Here is a 20438-nt window from a genome sequence, read left to right on the forward strand (position 1 = left end):
CTACTATCTGATCAAAGAACGTATCATTCTTGATTAACACATAATTCTTGATTGATTTAAACTCGTCTTCCTCTACTATCTGATCAAAGAACGTATCATTCTTGATTCATGTCATCCTCTACTTTCATCGAGGGACGAATAACCCTTGCTTCTGATTCAAACTCGTCCTCCTCTATGCTCTGCTCGGTCGCAGCATCCTTGACTCTGTTTTCAGCATTCAGTTGATAACGCCAAGTTTGTCGCGCCTCGTCCATTTAAAGATTATCGGGCGAGATAGAGATAACTAGCTTTCGTAAATAAACTGGAATACTATTTCATTATCCACAACATAATTTAATAGTAATTTTATTCCGACTAGGTCCCCGAATGCGATGTTGTTTTGTTCTGGTAACAGTTCTCATCTCGCCGCTTATAGTGTTTACAGTGTATCTCGTCCTGGAAGGTGTTTGTTTTCCTGTTGCCCAATGTAGAACCCACTGCTATATTCAGGACACATGGACAAGGAAATAAGCCTCGGAGTGTATTTCTTTGAGTTGTTCAGTGTTTGGTCAAACAAGAGGAGATCCTTCACCCCATGAGACGTCCCCGCAGTGACTGGGTGTGAGCTATTCCAAACTCCCTGTAATGGTTTTTCATCAGCGTTCAGTTTTTATTTATACTGCCTAGTTAAAGATGATCCCACGTTTCCTAAGCTGTGGTGTACATGCTCACTTAGTTAACTGAGTGTGTAAGGCCAATGTGTCCAAGGGCAGACAGGGCACCTGACATCCCCAGGCCAGGACAGATGGCACTCCAGTTAATTTATAACTGTGCCGTATAATGCCTGAAACTGCAATAAAAGTCATCATCTTAATTTTAAAAAAGCTTTGCAGATGCTGGCATGTAATGATCTTGCCAGTCAAATTGCAGCTCAGCAGGCTGCTTGGTCTCTGGCAGCCTCAATCTCTTTACAGGGTTTTCTTACGTTTAAAATGTTATCATCTCTGTTTAGATGTCCAACTCTTTTCATTCATTTGCTAGCCACTTTCATACTTTCAACAGGTAACTGGCCAGAAGTACATTTATACCATGTATTTTGATGTGCTGTGAATGGTTGTTAAAAATAACTATTAAAAATGTCTCATCAAAGCCCAATGTTGCTATCCAAATGAATTTGGAGACCAGACAGGAAAGTAACTTGGAGGGAATTGAAGGAGGACAAGGTTTGTCTTGTCTAGGAGGGAAAAATGTATTACTTTTGAAAAGTTTTGTAGCCAAGACTGGGGCATAGTGGATAGCTTGATTTACATAGTAATTAGCACAACTGGAATGCTTATGGAGAACAAAACCAAGCATTTCCAACATTACAATGTGACCAGTGTAGTTTTTTTTTTCTAATGTAAAAGGACAACAAAAAATTGAGAAAAGAAAGCCCACTTGAGTGTCAGATACCCAAAGAGATTCCACATAGAAAATCAAATAATTGGGGATAAGTGTTTTGAAACTTCCCTTACGAGAGAGTCATTATAGAATCATGGGTTGGGGTACCAGAGAGAGAGAGAGAGAGAGAGAGAGAGAGAGAGAGAGAGAGAGAGAGAATCTTGTAGGGAAGGAAGTAAGTAGAATAATGGAATCATTTTGATGTCATGAAGGATACTAAAGTAAAAATGAAAAAAATTAAAGCACCACAGAATAGCCAAAGCTCAGACTCTCTTATATTTAGATGAAATAGAGATATGGGACAGAAGTCAACTAATAGAAATGAGTTACGTAAGAGGTAAGTATGGTGTGAGTAGAGTGGAGGATCACAGTAACAAAAGTGTACAGTATATCATGTTTGGTAAAGGAGAAGATTTACATAGTCATGGAGTTATGGAAATTGTTACCTACTGTGTATTTGGGGGCTGTACTAAGAGGGGTATTATTTGTTGGATGCTCTATGTCGTGAATTCAAAGAAAAATAAATAAAACCTAAAGGTGCACTTAAAAACTGAAGTTGTCGTGAATTCAAAAGAACAATCAAAATCAATAAAGTTAAAGGTGCACTTAAAAATTGAAGTTGCCTGAATATCATGCTATTCCCACAGGGTAGAGCCATGAAGGTCAGAGGTTGTGTTCCTACCAGAGAACTCTGCTGTCTTAAACATGCTGCTGAATAAGAGACAAAAGTGGATTCTTGGTGAAGAGGATGGAGTCTCACTGAGTATCACTCAGCCTCTTGTGGTCATGCGTGTAGTGTAACCTCTGCAAGTGTCCTCTCTGGTGGAGTGGAGGCCCCTACTTGGGGGTCCTGTTTGCTGCCTGCTTTGAGAAAACCCTCACTATTGAGTGTCAAGCACACATCCCCTCCACCACCTTTTTAAGGGATAAAGGTAAGCCTCCTGAGTCTGCTCTTTTTTTTTTTTTTTTTTTTTTTTTTTTTTTCTCTCTACCAAGTCAGAGACTGCTCCTATTATGAGACTTGGTTAAAGATTAAGAAGTAGTGGAGGTATAATGTCAATTATTATGTTAATGAGCTGCCTCCTGCATAGATCAGTCTATATACACTTCTAAGGAAAGAATATTTGTCATTTGCATGAATTAGAAGCACTAATGTAGACATATTAAATGAATGCACTTTGTGCCTCAAGTATTGAGCATAATCACTTGATAATAATGTAGACATTTAAAATTTCACTTTGAATGCACTGCATATTACAAATAGTAATGACTGAGTCCGTTAGTTGTAGGATGGTCTCAGAATTCTCAGAACATCATTATTGTAGTTGCTGGACATGTTGAAGTGCACATGTAGTGGATGTTGAAATTACTGCAGTATGTTAAATTTAGGCTTCAGACACATAACTGACAGGTTTAATAAAAAAAAAATATATATGTGTATATATATATATATATATATATATATATATATATATATATATATATATATATATATATATATATATATATATATATATATATATATATATATAATAAACTCTCAGCACTAGCAGATATTAAATTGCATTAAATTATTTTATCATTATTATTCAACTTTATATTTACTTAAAAATGTATTTTATATCCAGTGTACATATACATGTAGGTCCTAAAAAGAACATCCGTTCTGTATGAAATTACATCTTTAAATTACCTTAGCTAACAGATTGCTAATCCAAATCAGTATCTAGTGTGAAAAGCTTTACGAGGTCACAAAATGTTACATTATAAATCCAGGGATGATTGAACATGCTCCTTAGTCATCCTTAAGGAAGGGGAGTTACATGCTCCAAAATGTATTGATATACAGTACTGATATACTGTGTCACTTGCATGTAGCGACATCAGCATAGGTAATGCTTGTAAAGCTTTTTAACACCCAGAGGCTGTTATGTAGCTACATTTCACCTAATCTTGTTTCAAAGCTTATAATTATGTGAATTGCTTTTTATTTTTCAATCATCATCAAGTAAATTCAGTGTGCCATCATGAGTGGCAAGGCCTGACACCCCTCACAGGTGTGGAGTCCAGGACTCTGGCTCTCTGACAAGTTAATTGTGCTATGTTATGTCATTGCATGAGGCTTTTATTTGTTTCTTAGCATCACCGTCTGAATTGTTTTATTTGTTGGGATGCAGTTTGATGTTCAGATCTTGAAATAAGAGTTGGAATATTTGTGTGCCTGATTCAACATTGAGGTGAGGTGTAATATTAAGCTTGTGATTCACGCAGTGCTTTGACTGTCTATGTATTGCCAGTAAAAGCAGAACAAAGCAAAGGAAAATTTAGGGTGGAGTGATCTTATTCTCTGAAGAACTGACCAGTTTATGATGTGGCACCTAAAGTGAGAACAATGTGATCTCTAACATTTAAAAAGTGTAAGGACTCACCATGTTTGCTGTTTCAACTTAAAAGTGTGATGAGAATGAAATCTAGATGCAGTGTTGTTTTTGTTTGAGGAAAATGTATAACTGAAAAATTTGAGCTTAGCAATGCCAAATAGTAAGCCTTCATTGTTGGTTATAGTTTTTATTTATGATAATATACTCTATATCTGGCCCCAAAAAGGGAATTTGGTTAAAAATCTGCTCTTTGTTATCACATCAGTGGTCCACTAAATGCTCTTTTTTTTTTCCTTTTTTTTTTTTTACTGTCTAAGCAATCATCATCATCATCATCATCATCATGAACTTTATCTCCAATATGAAGATGGGTGTGGAGTCTAAATTAATTAAAATGAATGGAATTTGCCATGTGTATAAAAAACAAAGATGTTGAAAAATGGACCTAAAAAATTTACTACTCAAATTTTCACAAATTTAAAATTGGGTCTAGAAGTTTTATTTCTAGTGAGTTTTAACTAATAATTATTTGTGTGAAATTCCACATTCATCACAAAATTCACAGAAAAAATTTTTTCAGTTCCTGTTGTGCTGAAGGAATCTTATGTTCTTAAAATTGATAAGATTACAAAGCATTTGTGCTCATGTGGTGGCATTATGGGGATATCCTGTGTCACCTTATGGAACAGAGGCTCACAGGAAGTCTTATCATAGTGTGGCTTTGTTTTGTCTGGATGCTCAGTCATATACTGTTGTGAACAAATAGAAGTGTAAGTAAAGATTTATTGCAGGAAACAATAATACACTGAGGTACATTAGTGTAATATGAAGATATGACATGATCAGAAATAAGATAATGCTGGAAAGATGGGCATGTTGAAAAGTTATGCAGCAGATGAAAAGAAGAAAGTGTGTTGAGTTTGTGGAAATGTGGAAGGAATGGAAAGGACAAGAATGGTAAAAGTGAAGGAGGGAAAAGTATTAGATGTGGGAGACTTAAAATGAAAAATGTAGTTTGATAGTCATGAAGAGTCCAGTGGTGGATAAGGTTGTTGGAGCTGCAAGGAAGCTGCATGGTCATGAAGACCAGTAATTGTAAATTGGGAAGTATCTGAGCAAGCATAGGAAGGAGAAAATTGCTTTAGAGATGTGGAGAGAGAATTGATTTCAGGACTAAGAACATGTTAATGAAGAAAGAATCAAATGAGCAAGAAAGGAAATCTTTTCAGGTTTTGCAATATGAAGCTGAGACAGTAGAGAGGATTAGAAGAAGAGATACAAAGATTTTGGATCTCTCTCTCTCTCTCTCTCTCTCTCTCTCTCTCTCTCTCTCTCTCTCTCTCTCTCTCTCTCTCTCTCTCTCTCTCTCTCTCTCTCTCTCTCTCTCTCTCTCTCTCTCTCTCTCTCTCTCTGCCCTGTTCCCAAGAACTTCCTCCAGGAAGAGTATCTATATATTCTTGCATTCCTTCCTAACACATTCTTATCTTCTCATTCTCTTATCTCACCTTCCCCTCACATACTGCAATATTATTTTCCTATTCACTGGAAGTCTCCTTCAGAGAGAGAGAGAGAGAGAGAGAGAGAGAGAGAGAGAGAGAGAGAGAGAGAGAGAATTGTATCTTACAATACTTCCTTAAACTGTCTTCCTTGAATTTCTTCTCTTGAGAGTGGTTGAAAAAAATTATGATTTATTGGAATGTGATGTGTTAGTTACCTTCTAGTCACAGCTAGTTATCTGTGGTTGGTTGCCATCTCTGGACGACCTTACAAAATTACGAAACATGAATTAACACTTGTATGAAACAGTAGTAGTATAAAATCCTGAGATACAATTTGGCAAGTGTATGTATCTTGTGAGAAAATTTTCTTTAGTAAAAACAAAAACAAAAAAAATAAATAAAAAAAAAAAAAAAGAAGCAACAAGTGAAGGCTTACTGTATGTTGGACTAATGTTTTATGTCCTTGGTTAGTCTTTATCCATGCAAAAAAAATGTGTACTTTTTTTTCACTGGGACACAGACTTGAGCTCATAGCACTTGATAATTATTGTTTTGTTCTACACAAAGATGAGGAAGAGAAGTTTACACGAGCCTTTCTTTAGTCAAGAATACTTGGCTGGGGAAAGGTCAGTACGGAGACACACAGTGAGTGTGCCTAACTCTCTGCAGGGTAAGTTGTATAATTTAGCAAGTCTGACTACTCCCTGCTTTCTGTAGAATAGTGGAGCTTGCAGATGCTTGGTCTTAAATGTGCTTAGAATATTTTAGTGGTCTTTGAGTTGTCAGATACTCTGGCCTCAGTTTTATTGTCTGTATAAAACTTTATACTCCTATAAAAATCAGGGACCTGCAAATACATGGTTATAATTCCTCACCTGATTTGCTTGCTTCACATTTGCTCAAGTACACAAGGTGTGTCTTTGGATCATAAACATGATCTTAAAGTTTCTTTTCTTGTTTGCCTGCCACAATTTGTGGAAGTACATAAGGTGTGCCCTGGGATGTGTTTGATTACTTTTTCCTAATGGCTAATGTGACCCCACTCCCTCCTCTCCTAAGTATCCCATCCACTCCTCATGGTCCTCTTTTGGTGTGGCCCAGGCTGGTGGTGGTGGTGGTGGTGGCGGTGGTGGTGCACTGTGGCTGATGCTTTGGGGTACTCGCATAAAGAGATTGGTGTTTGATAACTTCTTTCAAATACTGTATACTTCCTGCACATGTCCTATGAAGGTTGATTGCTTTGAGTGAATGATTGACTGATTGACAAATTCATTGAGGTTGAACAGATTTGATTCATAAGTGACTGGTGAAAACTGATCATATTCTCCAATGCTGTTTTCAGGTATTCTTTTACCTTGCTGTGTATTGTACGATTAGTTTGTCGTTTCTCATTGCGTTCACTGTAGAAAGAACTGAGTTCCTGTGTGCTCAATACAGCAGTAAAAAATTGACGTACAAAATAGACATTCAATAGGTTTTTTTTATTTTCTTGTACTTTGTCATGTGTTCCTTTACCAGTATGATCATATGGATATATTCTAGCATGGTTAGGCTGGATATCTCTAAATTTTAATGTTTTATCTTCATGCAGTGGTTTTTAGCATATTTAATGATTTATAAATTTAGGTTGTTACCAAAGCATTCTAGGATATGAATGCCAGTTGGGCAAGAAATTTTGAAGAAAAGTAATGGTTTGTAAGAGCTGAGACACTACTGCCAGCAGTTAATGCTTTCCTTTGGCTGAGCAGAGTGTATGCAAGTGTCAGACGTATGATTAATTGGTTGCCTTCCCCTGTATAGTTCATTGAAAAGACAACTTTGCTTCAAGTAGTTTCTCAATGAAAGTGTTTAGTATGACTTTCTGTGCTGGTTATATATTTGAGACTTCATGTACGCTTTTTAAAATTAATTAATTAATCAGTTAATTTATTTATTTTATTTGTTTACTTATTTATTTTTTTCTTTTTAGTGATGGTTGATTAGATTAATCTATAGTGATTCTGACATGAAAGTACATAATTGAAGGACTAAAATTGAACTGCTAAAAACTCGTGTGACAAAGTGAGCTAAGATGTGCTACTCTTGAGCCAATGGATAGGAGGCCACTCAGATAGTGTTGTGCTCTATCTATATTTATTCCTGGTTCCTGTTCTTAAGGACTCCCTTGAGGGAAATGGTCTTGGTAGGGTTCTACAGGGCAGGACAATTTGCCAGATAATTTTTTTCTGGTGTTCTTTTTGATGTACCTTTTTTTTCCATATCAAATGAACCAAGGTGTCTGATTTCTTTTGGAACAGTTAGAATTCAGTGTTAAAATCCCTCTAGGTAATGTATAATGCAACACTTTACTTACAGGTACAAGTTTTAGAGTACAAGTTGTGAAGTTTGAAATTTTTCATTAGTATTTTCAAATATCTTAACATTTCTTGAATAAGATTTTTGAGAATGAATGTTTTCTTTTCTTTATTATATATACATATTTATTTATTTTATTTATTAATTTATTTGTTTATGTGTATGAGGTGCTTTATTGTTTTGTGGATTGTGCAAGCAAGAGGCAATTTATTGTGTACAATGCTTGGCTCCAGGAGTTGTGCACTAAGCCTCATTTTTCAATTTAGAAACAAGTTGCAAGCTTAACCCTGTGACTGCCATGGCTTCTGCTTCTCTTTAATGAAATGGTATAGATAATAATTGCAAAAGGTGCCAGTGGAAGAAAAAGGAGAGATTCTGTACTTCAACTCACTTAATGCTTGAAGTGTTATTTCCTGCTTAGGAAAATAATTTTAGTTTCTCAAGTCAAAAGTATCTTAATGAGCAGTTAGGGAGAGTTAATAACATAAATATTGTGAGTGGGGTTACCTTCTTAAGTATAACATGGAAATGTTTATCTCATGTCCATGAAGAAGGTGTTTATTTTTTTGCTTAAGTTGTTCATTTGGTGTGTACTTAAATATGTTAATAATCTAGTTAGATTTGAGCATTGGACATAGTCATTTACATGCATTACTGTTTAATATTCTAATAATACTGTGTGTGTGTGTGTGTGTGTGTGTGTGTGTGTGTGTGTGTGTGTGTGTGTGTGTGTGTGTGTGTGTGTGTGGGTGCGTGCGCACAAACATGCACACACACACTTGTATGCTCAGTTGTGCACATGTGTGTGTGTGTGTGTGTGTGTGTGTGTGTGTGTGTGTGTGTGTGTGTGTGTGTGTACATGCATGTGTGCATATGCTACAAATACTGTAATGAGATCATGTGACCGTATTCCATGATCATTTTCATGGTATTCACAAATACTGAGAAATACCTGTGTCAAGATAAATTTTACATGTGTTTATGCACCATGTTGTGGAAAAGTGCTTGTACATGCATGAGATGTTCAGATTATTTAGAGGAGGGATTAAGAAAATATTAATTGTATGGTGAATACCATAGAAGCAAAGTGTGCTGCTTGCTGGAAAAAAAAAGCTTTGCAGTTTAAAAGTAACAAAGCCAAGTTAACCTATATTAACTAAGCAATATTTGGCCACTTCACCAGTGCTCTAACAAGGTCTGCTTGTTTTGTTTCTCATGACTGTGCTGTTCCTCAATTTTTTTTAATCTTTCCCTTGCAGCTGTGTTCCCCATTTCATTGTTTGTCTTTACCACATTTGATGTTCATGTGTACAATATTAAACATATTACATTCATAATATTCCACACTGTGTGTGTAGTATTTTGTATACAACCTTTCCCCTGCCTCATATCTCTATTGGAAATTTCATTAACATCCCTCTGAACCCCAGAATCCTTACTTGTAAAATGGATCTTCTTGCAATTATGCTCGTCTGCAGTATGACTATGAACCAGCAATAGGAGGGCTGATCTCTCTGTTCCTCAATGCCAGGTGGTGGTGGGGACTATCCAAATTTAGGATTAGGAAGACCACGGCCATTCCCTCTCCCCATGTACAACGATCCTACAGCAGAGATAATGGACAACTTGGGCCTCAGAGCTCACACTACCCTGTCGTCCACAACCACGGTTGAAGTGGACTTCTTGATGCCCAATAGCATCATCATACAGCACAAAGTGAGCACCAGTGCCTCACTGGAGGAGATTAAAGAGGTGAGGTGCAAGACTTACACACATTCACGTGCACACACACACACACACACACACTCAAAAATCAGAATATGCAGTTTTTATATGGTTGCCACACTGAAAATGAAAAAAAAATATGTGTAGGAAAATTGAAAAAAAAATATAACCAATCAAGGTGGTCCTATGCTTGAGTAATGTATATATATATATATATATATATATATATATATATATATATATATATATATATATATATATATATATATATATATATATATATATATATATATAATATATATATATATTCCTTTTTGTTGTGTATTTGTTTAAATGTCTTGACTTGGTTTCTTTACTTTCAGGAACTATGGGAGCGTGCCAGAGAGCTTCCTCTGTTTGGTATGCTGCACGACCTCAACTCTTACCACTTTGTGTGCATCAATCCCCAATCAGAAACCCTCGAGTTGATGGATGAAACAAAATGCTTGCAGGACATTAACCTGTTCCCGTACATGTTCATACTCAAGGTGGTGGAGAGGAAAGGCAATGAAACCGAAAAGCGGCTCAACCTTGAAATTGGCCAGCTCATTGGAAAAGGTAAAGTTGGTGGAGGATGGTTTGGATTTGGAAAATATTTTCTTCTCTTGGTCGTGAAGAGACAAGCAGAGATATGGACACATGCATGCATTATTTTTGTATGGATAAGTTTATACTTTGTTTGATTTTTATTTTTTTTCCATGTGGTAGTTTACACTCTTTTTTTTCAGATCTCCAAAAGTTTGATGCCTTAAAGAATCCAGAAGTGAATGAGTTTCGAGGGAAGATGAAGGCTCTCTGTGACGAGGTGGTGGCATCAAGAAATAAACTAACGTGGTATGAGCGGGTAAGGAAGAACACGCTTGTTCCTTCCTAGTATACAGTTGACAGTCAGAAGTATGGCCATGGCCTCATAACCAAATTATTATACTTCCCACAGCCTTAAGCAGTACGTGTATATTTACATATAATTAGTAGTAATTAATATTATTCCAAAAGGTATAGCAAAAGTGAACAGTGAAGAAAATATACTTTTTTTAGTTGCAGTGCATGTATTCATGTATTAGGAGAACACGTCCTCCTAACCATATTCTTGAAAATGGATAAAAGAAAACTTGTAGAAGCAAAAATATTCATATTTATGGAGGTGTATGTAGTGTATGATATTGCATCATATAGATTTGCTTTGTCTGATCAGGTGCAGTACCAGTATCCAGCACGCATAGCAACCAACCCTCAACTGGCCAGTTATATCACGGACAGGCTTCAGGAGGACCAGCTGTTGCTGTCAGTCCAGTTTGATCCTTCTATGGAGGTGAGTGTCAGGCTGCATCAAGTTTTTTATCTTTGAAAATGATTGTCTTGCAAGCTTCATTGTACTTAATGTTTATGATTCATCAGTATAACATGGAAACAGGATATCCTTGCAGTATCTGCATACACTTTTCATGTGTTTTGTATTATAATTCTTGTTCATTTAGAAAAAGTCTAACCAGACACACACACACACACACACACACACACACACACACACACACACACACACACACACACACACACACACACACACACACACACACACACACACACACACACATTTAAATGGAAAATGCAAACACATCTGATATGCTCAGAAATAAAGGTTAAGCTGGGAACACATGCTGCAGCTGCACATGGCTTCAGTGCTCATCTCCATCATGTTGTCCATTGAGTCTGTGGTGGATGGAATCCCTCAGCCTGGGATTTTTATGCATGATACAAGTTTTAATTTACATGCATCAGAAAGGCCTTTTTGCTTGTTTGTTTGACTGCTTTTCATCCTTTCCAGGGACAGCCCACATACACATTTCGTGTCTCATTTGATATGAGAACAAGGGAGCTTCTGGACCTTGCTTTGGCTAAACTGTCTGTGACTTTTGTGATGGATCAGCCAGCTGAAAACTACGTATTAAAGGTTAGTGGAGCAAACACATGTTGAATACAATTCCTTATCGAACCATTGACTCTATATTTTCATGCATCAACCTTTGCCACCTGACAGTATCATGCCAAGCTGGTTATCTCTTATTGCAAAGCATTAATTTTACCCATGGTCACATTGCAGACGCCAGGTCGGGAAGAATACCTGATAGCAGACGTCCCCCTGTCACAATACATGTATGTCCGTGAACACGTGTGCCAAGATGATTGTTCCTCAGTGCCTCTAGTCATTGTGCATCGGAAGACAATTCAAGGTAAGTTTTAATGAATTCCTAATGTACGATTTCTGCTAAATTCATCATGACTAGCTGACAAAAATAAGGGATACAGCAAGTATAACTGGTAGTTGCTGCAGTTCATCCAGTTTACTAATCCTAAAATAAAAAACTTTGATTCTGGAGATCTTGACATTATTGTGGATAAGATGCTGTCAAGGGTTCACACATACACATTTATGTATGTTGATATAGATTCTTGCATACATGCAGCATGAATTCATACAGAGCCTTGTTTCTTCTACAGTTGACATTGAAAACTTGTATGGTCCAATAGAAGACCTTGGTGTAAAACATATAAGGAACTCCTTCTCTGGAACAACCCTGATTAAAAAGAAATATGTCTCTTCCTGGTCCATCAATGAAAACTTTCACTTCAGCATTGGAACTGTCAGTAACATGACAGTTTCTGCTGATGACCAAGTTGAGGTAAGTTTTGGTTGGGGAATAGGCACTTACTTTTATTATTATTATTATTATTATTATTATTATTATTATTATTATTATTATTATTATTATTTTATTTATTTGTTTATTTCTTTAAGAGCCTCTGGTCAAGATCAACAAAAATTATGAACAAAAAAAAAAGTCCATTTGTTGCCAGTTCCTATATAGATGTCAGATAGAATGGTAAAAAACAGATGCGAAGGGTCTTGAAACATCCCTCTTGTAAGAGTCCACGTCATAAGGAGGAGGAAATACAAAAGCAGGCAGGGAGTTTCAGAGTTTACCAGAAAAGGGATGAATGACTGAGCATACTGGTTAACTTTTGCATTAGAGAGCTGGACAGGATAGGGATGCGAGAAAGAAGAAAGTCTTGTGCAGCAAGGCCATGGGAGGAGGGGAGGCATGCAGTTAGCAAGATCAGAAGAGCCATTAGTGTGAAAATAGCAGTAGAAGATAGCAAGAGATGCAACATTGTGGTGATGAGAAAGAGCTGAAGACAGTCAGTCAGAGGAGAGGAGTTGATAAGACAAAAAGTTTTCAATTCCACACTGTCTAAAATAGCAGTCTGAGTGGAACCCCCATACATGTGAAGCATATTCCATACATGGAAGGGTAAGGCCCCTGTACAGAATTAGCCACTAGGGGAAGGTGAGAAAAACTGTCGGAGACAACTCTGAACATCCAACTTTATAGAAGCTGTTTAAGCTAGAGGTGGGACGTGAAGTTTTCAGATTAGATTATAAGTAAAGGGCAGACCAAGGATGTTCAGTGTAGAAGATGGGAACAGTTGAGTAGATATGTACGGGAATTCTTGAGTTTTACTTAAGTTTTTGCATAAGTTCATTGACATTAGGCTCCACTCTAGTCTTTTAATTTTTTCTTACCCCATGTTTCTCAGAACTTTCATTTTTTCATTTTCAGTTTCCTTAGACATTGTGCCAGTCAGTCTGATACTGGTGGTCATTTTATCACAGTAAAGGGAGTCAGTTAGGTGTTGCTGAAGAAGAAGCATTAGTTCTCTGGAAGACTGTGTCTAATTGGTCTACCAGTGAGGCTGAGGTTGCCCTTAAAGAAAGGGTGCCTTGAATAAAAGTGAAGGATGAAAACTGTTGGAGGATGATTCGGAAAACAAAAGATTTATGTCAAACCCCATCAAATTATTCTGATTTGCCCACAGTAGTAGCAAGGGATTCAATAAAACCTCTATGGGAGGATGACCACAGTTCAGTTAAGAGACCAAGATCATTTGTGAAATTTTTATTGCAGAATGTTTAATTGCAGAATGTCTTCTCCTGATCAGGTAAAGTTTTAAGCCAACAAAGAAACTGTTTACACAGTTCTTCCTCCATCCCACATTGGGGGGTCCACACATGGCACCACACACACACACACACACACACACACACACACACACACACACACACACACACACACACACACACACACACACACACATACACACAAACCATTCTCACTCTTAGCCCTGTTGTCCCCAGAATGGCCCACCATACTACACCCCACCCACAGATACTACAGTAAATTTGTTTGTCATATTCGTAGGTGATGGTGGAGGCGGGGTTGTATCATGGAAGCAGGGCCCTCTGTGAGACCAAGGTGACCCAGGAAGTAACTATCTCTGAAGGAAAAGGTGTTTTGGATGAGGACCTCACCCTTCCTATTGCTGTCTGCAACATTCCAAGAAATGCACGACTGTGTCTCGCTATATACGAAGTCAGCCGGAGTGCCAAGGCAACCAAGGCTCGGGCGTCAATTGGCAGCAGACCGGTAGGTGTGAATATGTTTACAATTATCAAAAATTATAAATGCTCATTTTTTTAAAAGTAATTGCATCTTGTCTTGCCTAAATTGGTACAATAATGAACTGATTCTGCCATGTAAAGACTTGTAAATCTTATTATCTTTGCAGGTGTATGTAATCCTTCCAAAATTCACTATTTTTTGCACACAAATAGTTAAAGATCATCAGATGTTAATTTCATTATTAAGGTGAAGTTTGTTACCCTCAAGCTGATTTTTATGTTCCATTCATGTTTGTAATTCCAGGAGCTGTACAAGAACCCTCTGGCTTGGGTGAATACAGCTGTCTTTGACTACAGAAACCAGCTGAAGACTGGTGCAATGTCTCTCTATGCCTGGAAGATCTCTGAGGACCAGATAGGGGAGGCCATGCCCAATCCTTTAGGGACATTAGTGAGCAACCCTGACCATGAACAGGCTGTCACCCTCACCATCACCTTCCCCCGCTTCAGCTATACCTGCAGTATTATGTTTCCTTCCAAAGACAAGATCATCTCTGAAGCCAAGGAAAACCCACAGTGTGAGGAGGTGAGTGTTGATAATGAACAAGTTGTAGCAGTTTTCTCATTGCTTATAAACTTCTTAATGCATGGAGATCGCATTGTGTGAGTTTGATATTAGTCAGATTAGTCAGTAGCATAGGATTACTCACAGCTGTTTCTTAGTCAGTATGCATCTAACTTGGTTTTCAAACTACATTTGGTAGCCAAGGACTTTGTTATTACTAGCAGAGCTACATTTCTCTCTGTGACTGCTGTATTCATACGTCACTCCACAACCATTAAACTTAATGAAACAAACATACTATGAATTTTATGACTTTCAGTTTTCCTTTTTGATTACTCTTAAGTCTTGTTTTCTATTTCTTATGCCTTACTAATTATAGATTTGAGAATTAACTTCCTAGGAGAAAGTAACTATCTTTTTATGTAATGATTTTTTTGGGGGAAACAGCAGCCCGCCCTATGTAGCCAACTCCACGATAATGAGAGCACACCAAAACATTTATAACAAAAAATGTATCCTTCTGCAATACCGTAGCTTTCAATTTCATCTTATTACTTTGATATTACATAAATGTTGACGTGGGCATCATAAAAAACAAAATAGCTCCCAAATAAGTTTCAGTTCCTACAGATGCATTCAGTCCATAATAATTCTGAGCCCAAAAGATAGGTATATATATGAAAACATTCACTTCTGTCTTGTTAGAATGTTCTTTGTTACCGTTAGTGACAAGTCTTGTGTATAGAAACGAAATTGGTCTCAAAAAGAAAATCTTGTATATACGTACTAAATACTGTACAGGTTAATTGACTTTTCTTCCACTAAACATATATGCAACACGAAACTTAGTGCATTTTTTAGAGAATCGGTTTCACAATAGCAACATTTACAAGATTGAAATAATAAATCAACATTATTTTAATGTTTTTTTATTCTTCACAGATAACACCAACTCCACCAATGATGGAGGAAATCCAGCAAATAGCTGAGCGTGATCCTCTTACTGAGCTTCATGAACAGGAGCGCAAACTGTTGTGGTCACTAAGAAATGTTTGTCGGCAGGAGCTTCCTCACTTGCTGCCCAAGATTCTGCAGTGTGTTGAGTGGGATAACAAGGCAGAGGTGTGTGCTCAGTATTTGTTTGGGTAGCTTTTGTATTGAAGAATTAAACAATACTTCTATTCCATCTACCTTGTATTTAAGATTTAAGGAAAACTTCTGTTCCATCTATCTATTTATAATGTCTATATTTCCATTGCCTTTTGGGGGACTTTTGTTAAGGGTCTTACCTTGCTTGATATTTGTTCACTGTTAATGCTTTTTCTTGGTAGCCTCCCTATAAAATTACAACCCTTTTAAACAAACACTTTCATTAACTATTAGCACATGACCAAACCACCATAGTGTACCACACTTTATCTAGATGTCCATTCCTCATTGGTATTGTAGCCTTGCTGCATCCTATTAGGTAACTCATCTAGGAATGTATCTTTGAACATCTTGTTTATATGGCAACTTCTATGTCCATAATAGGTGTCCTTTCACCTTTTCTCTATCCTTCACATCATACTGAAATTTATCAAAATAAAGGCTTCAATTGTACTGTTTTGTTTTTGCTTGATGTTGCAACATTAAGTAATAATGAGCATTATTGAGTGAAAATCATTCTAAACAGTAGCAACACAAATTCATATATAATATATAATCAGGAACATTGTGTTTGAATTCTTATTGAATTGTATGTGGTTGCTTCAGGTGGCAGAAATGATCTCTGTGTTAGAGGACTGGCCAAAGCTGTCCCCTGATCGTGCCCTGGAGCTGCTGGATTACGCCTATGCTGAGCCTGCTGTCAGGAGTTATGCCATTGAGTGCCTCACCCATATAAGGTTCGGGCATACTTTTCTTTGTTTTATTTATTTATTTTCTATTCTATAGCAGGTAGTTACAAAAAAAAAAAATAATAATAATAATGTAGGCAGGAATTTACTTGGAATTATGACCTACAAAGGCTTTATGGTGTGTGAAGAATGGATAGTGAAAGCAACTCAGTAATGTACATCAGAGATTTAGTAAGCCAAGTGAAGATGAATAAATGAAAGATGTCAAAGGCATCACATATCAAGAATGCTGGAAGGTAAAAATAATCTTAAGAGAGTGAAGTGTAAGTGAACTTAATTTTTTGTGCAATGTACTTTTTTTTCTTTATTCCCTGAAGTTTTTGACAAGTATATAGTTTTAATACTGTGATCAGCATCCAGGCTCTTACCACAGTCTTTGGTTCCTTCCCTGGCAGTGATGACGACCTGCTGCTTTACTTGTTACAACTGGTGCAGGCAATTAAACATGAAAATCACCTTTACTGTCATCTTGTGGAATTCCTCCTCAACCGGGCATTGAGGAACATGCGCATTGGCCACTACTTCTTCTGGCATCTAAGGTACAACCTGAATCTTTGAAACAAACAACACAAATTTCATTGTACTTCTTTTATATGTATTTATACTACACTGCTTGATGCAATGTAATAATGTTGAGGATGCACTGCTTGATAATAATATTTTGTGTTAAAGATACATTGCTTTCTGTAATGAAGCCACAATATGAAGGGTGCAGTGCTTGATGAAATGTATGGTCATGAGCCTTAATATTAGAGAATAACTCTTAACTCATTAATTTCTTTTAAGGTCAGAGATGCATGTACCTTCAGTGTCCATTCGGTTTGGTCTCATCCTGGAGGCCTATTGCCGAGGCTCATTAGAGCACATGAAAAGTCTCTTGCGACAGCTGGATGCCCTTCACAAGTTCAAAGGTAACATTGTTCAGGATACAGTAGTGGCTGCCTCAGTAATGGGGAATTAGTTAACCAGACTTCATAAAAAGCTTACTGATGGAAAACAAAAACTCCTCTGCTCAGGATTAGCTTGAATTTAGTTGATTAAACATCTGTCACATTTCTTTGATGTTTCTGTTATGACAATGTGCATTACTGTCAGGATTTCTGCAATTTTTTTGAGTTTAACTTGAACTTAACCTACAGAGCTCAGGGGAATCGTGAGTGTCAACCGGTCGATGCGGGACCGTCAGATGCGGGTTCACATGAAGAAGTCCCATAACTTTGCCACGCTGTCTCACTTCCTGAATCCCATTGATCCGATGTACAGGATTAGTACCATCAAGTATGTTCCTTTGTTCTTATGTCAGGGCAGGGAGTCTTCTATAGAATGACGCTAATGTTTATGTAATGTCCATTTGGTGGAGGATTTCTTAGAACACCTAGGGGATACAGTGAACTTAAGGATAAATATTTGCATTTCGCAGTTCTAATCCCCTCCATTGGGGACCAAGAAATAAATGTATATATATATATATATATATATATATATATATATATATATATATATATATATATATATATATATATATATATATATATGTGTGTGTGTGACATTCCCCGGTGTAATCAATTCTGATCACAGCATGAACTTATACCTTTATGTAAAGAAAAAACTATGGTAAACTCTATTATTTAATTAATTTGATTCTTCTGCATTTGTTATTTTAAGTGATAATACCTTCATGGTATGTCTCCAGGACAGAGGAGTGTAAAGCCAAAGACAGCAAAATGGCTCCTCTGTGGCTTGTGTTTGAGAATGGAGATCCCCACGGGAAAAGCATATACCTGTTGTACAAATATGGAGATGACCTGCGGCAAGACATGTTGACGCTGCAGATGATTCGCATCATGGACAAGCTGTGGAAGGACAATGGGATGGATCTAAGGTGGGAACTTTTTCTTTAGGTGTGGGATCTCTTAAATATGGAGATGTACGTTGACTGATTATCTATCTTTAAAAAAAATTGTGCACAAGTAATCACATTCAATTGCTGTCCCCACAGGATGAACCCATACAGCTGCATGTCAACAGACAACCGTGAAGGCATCATTCAAGTTGTGCTGAATGCCGAAACTATTGCTAATATTCAGAGACAGAAGGGCATGTTCTCCGCCACTTGTGCTTTCAGAAAGGGGTCACTATTGGGTAAGTATACTTGCATGGCTTCCTTCAGGTGAACAGTGCATACAGGGAAGCAAGGAGGGAAAAATGTAGGTTCTCAAAGGGAATGGGGGATGAATTATTTGCTTTGCAGTTGTCAACACTTGACCAACTTGGAGATCAAATTTATGGTGAAATCTGTATGGCCAGAAGTCCAACCATGAAATTGTCAGATATTGCTTCTTGGGTAATCTTGTTTCATCACCACCATACCACTTCATAGATTATCACTGAAAGTTGAAACCATCAGATTAATTATTGAGCTCATTTACATCTGTTTAAGTTTTAGACACCTACAGAGGTTAGTCAAATTAATACTTTATTAGTGGATGGTGGTAGAGAGGATATGAATAAAGATCTTTCTTGATTTTGAAATCATGCTGGATTAAAAGCAGGTATAGTACAAACACTTTAAACTAATCAAAATCCAGAATGTATGATTGAAAAGTCTGTATACTTAACAAGCTAACTTCACAAACTAAATCCTCAAATGCAGAATATACTTTAGCAGGATTCCTTGCCTATAAAAAAATATATATGCATTCCATTTTCTCAGGTGTACAAAACTACTTGATTATTTCTCCTATACAGTGTCATCCCTTCCAGTGCTATACAAAACTACTTGATTATTCCTCCCATACAGTGTCATCCCTTCCAGTGCTATATATATATGTATGTTTGAATAATTTCTATATTTCCCATCTTGTCTTATAATAGCCTGCATTAAAAATAGAATAAAGAAACATTTATGTAGGTAATTAATAATTATTTATATTAGCAGGATGAAATATAGGATGCATTATTTAAAAGGGAGAAAGAAATACCCAGATGAAATGGGCCCTTCATTCAGAAGAGCACATTTTGTATAAAGTGAAATTATAATTCAAATCGTAACACCAACAAAATATACTGTCACCTTACATGTCTGATTTCCTCCCACTAGCATGGCTGAAGGACCACAACCCTACTGAGACACTGCTTAACAAGGCAATCCATGAGTTCACTCTCTCCTGTGCTGGTTACTGTGTGGCCACCTACGTCTTGGGGATTGCTGACCGTCACTCTGATAACATTATGGTTATGAAGAATGGACAACTCTTCCACATTGATTTTGGACACATCTTGGGTCACTTCAAAGAGAAGTTTGGCATCAGGAGGGAGAGACAGCCCTTTGTCTTGACACACGACTTCATCAACGTCATCACCAAGGGCAGACAGACGCGGTCAGAAGAGTTTGAGCAATTCAAAGGATACTGTGAAAAGGTAATTGTACTTAATAGTATTAGTTGACCCTGCAGTCATCATCATCATCAGTATGAGGGAGGTTTTCAGGATAAAATGGGGGTCCAGACTTAAGATGTCATCAGTTAAGAAAAGCATGAATCAGTGTATCACAAAGCATTTAAATAGGACTTATATGTAGTTTTCATTTACTAGTAACTGCAGGATTACTTACGGGTATAAAGTAACAAACATGATTTTAGGTTTACAACTTAGCAGTATGTTATGTTGCAGCTGATGCACACATTCAGATACTCTTGGTTAAGATTTTGGCCAGAGGTAGGAAAACACTTTGTTTTAAGGTGGTGCATTAATGGTCATATCGGTTTCAAGGTGGTGCATTAATGGTCATATCTGTTTCAAGGTGGTGCATTAATGGTCATATCAAACAACATTTGTGGCACCCTGGATCATGCAGCAACTTTGGCTTAGAGGAGAGCACCTAGATGAATAACTTTAAGCAGGTTCAGTAATATAAATTAGATCAAAACTACCATCAGCTGTGTACAAAGTTAAAATTCACTGTACCTCATCTTGCAGGCATTCCTAATACTGAGGAAGTATGGGTCCTTCATCATCTCGCTCTTTGCCATGATGATCTCCACTGGGCTTCCTGAATTACAAAGTGAAAAGGATCTTAATTACTTAAAGGAAACTCTG

General features: G+C 37.1%; 2 protein-coding genes across 7 annotated transcripts in view; one reads left to right on the plus strand and one right to left on the minus strand.

Annotated features, from left to right (window-relative positions):
• LOC135093373 (phosphatidylinositol 4,5-bisphosphate 3-kinase catalytic subunit delta isoform-like) overlaps positions 1-20438 on the plus strand; it is a 25994-nt gene that overhangs the window by 547 nt on the left and 5009 nt on the right. The window contains exons 1-21 of one of the 6 annotated variants that reach the window (XM_063992627.1): positions 401-621; positions 2067-2351; positions 5867-5969; positions 9186-9406; positions 9742-9976; positions 10147-10262; positions 10614-10730; positions 11244-11369; positions 11520-11649; positions 11918-12099; positions 13678-13902; positions 14182-14463; positions 15385-15564; positions 16198-16328; positions 16736-16879; positions 17127-17251; positions 17480-17618; positions 18034-18222; positions 18340-18482; positions 19441-19760; positions 20319-20438. In XM_063992627.1, the coding sequence (XP_063848697.1) occupies positions 5867-5969; positions 9186-9406; positions 9742-9976; positions 10147-10262; positions 10614-10730; positions 11244-11369; positions 11520-11649; positions 11918-12099; positions 13678-13902; positions 14182-14463; positions 15385-15564; positions 16198-16328; positions 16736-16879; positions 17127-17251; positions 17480-17618; positions 18034-18222; positions 18340-18482; positions 19441-19760; positions 20319-20438 (3228 nt within the window). In that variant the 5' untranslated portion in view covers positions 401-621; positions 2067-2351. Of the gene's footprint in view, positions 1-400; positions 622-2066; positions 2352-4379; positions 4571-5866; positions 5970-9185; positions 9407-9741; positions 9977-10146; positions 10263-10613; positions 10731-11243; positions 11370-11519; positions 11650-11917; positions 12100-13677; positions 13903-14181; positions 14464-15384; positions 15565-16197; positions 16329-16735; positions 16880-17126; positions 17252-17479; positions 17619-18033; positions 18223-18339; positions 18483-19440; positions 19761-20318 lie in introns of those variants that run through there. The other 5 variants (XM_063992626.1, XM_063992629.1, XM_063992628.1 and 2 more) reach the window with 5 other exon arrangements.
• LOC135093374 (docking protein 1-like) overlaps positions 18857-20438 on the minus strand; it is a 16089-nt gene continuing 14507 nt past the window's right edge. The window contains exons 13-14 of the transcript XR_010263334.1: positions 20307-20391; positions 18857-19750 (exon numbers count right to left, since the gene is read on the minus strand). The gene's annotated coding sequence lies outside the window, so the exon portion shown is untranslated. The remainder of the gene's footprint in view (positions 19751-20306; positions 20392-20438) is intronic.

Source organism: Scylla paramamosain, chromosome 42 (genome assembly GCF_035594125.1).
Source record: "Scylla paramamosain isolate STU-SP2022 chromosome 42, ASM3559412v1, whole genome shotgun sequence".
Taxonomy (NCBI): Eukaryota; Metazoa; Arthropoda; class Malacostraca; order Decapoda; family Portunidae; genus Scylla; species Scylla paramamosain.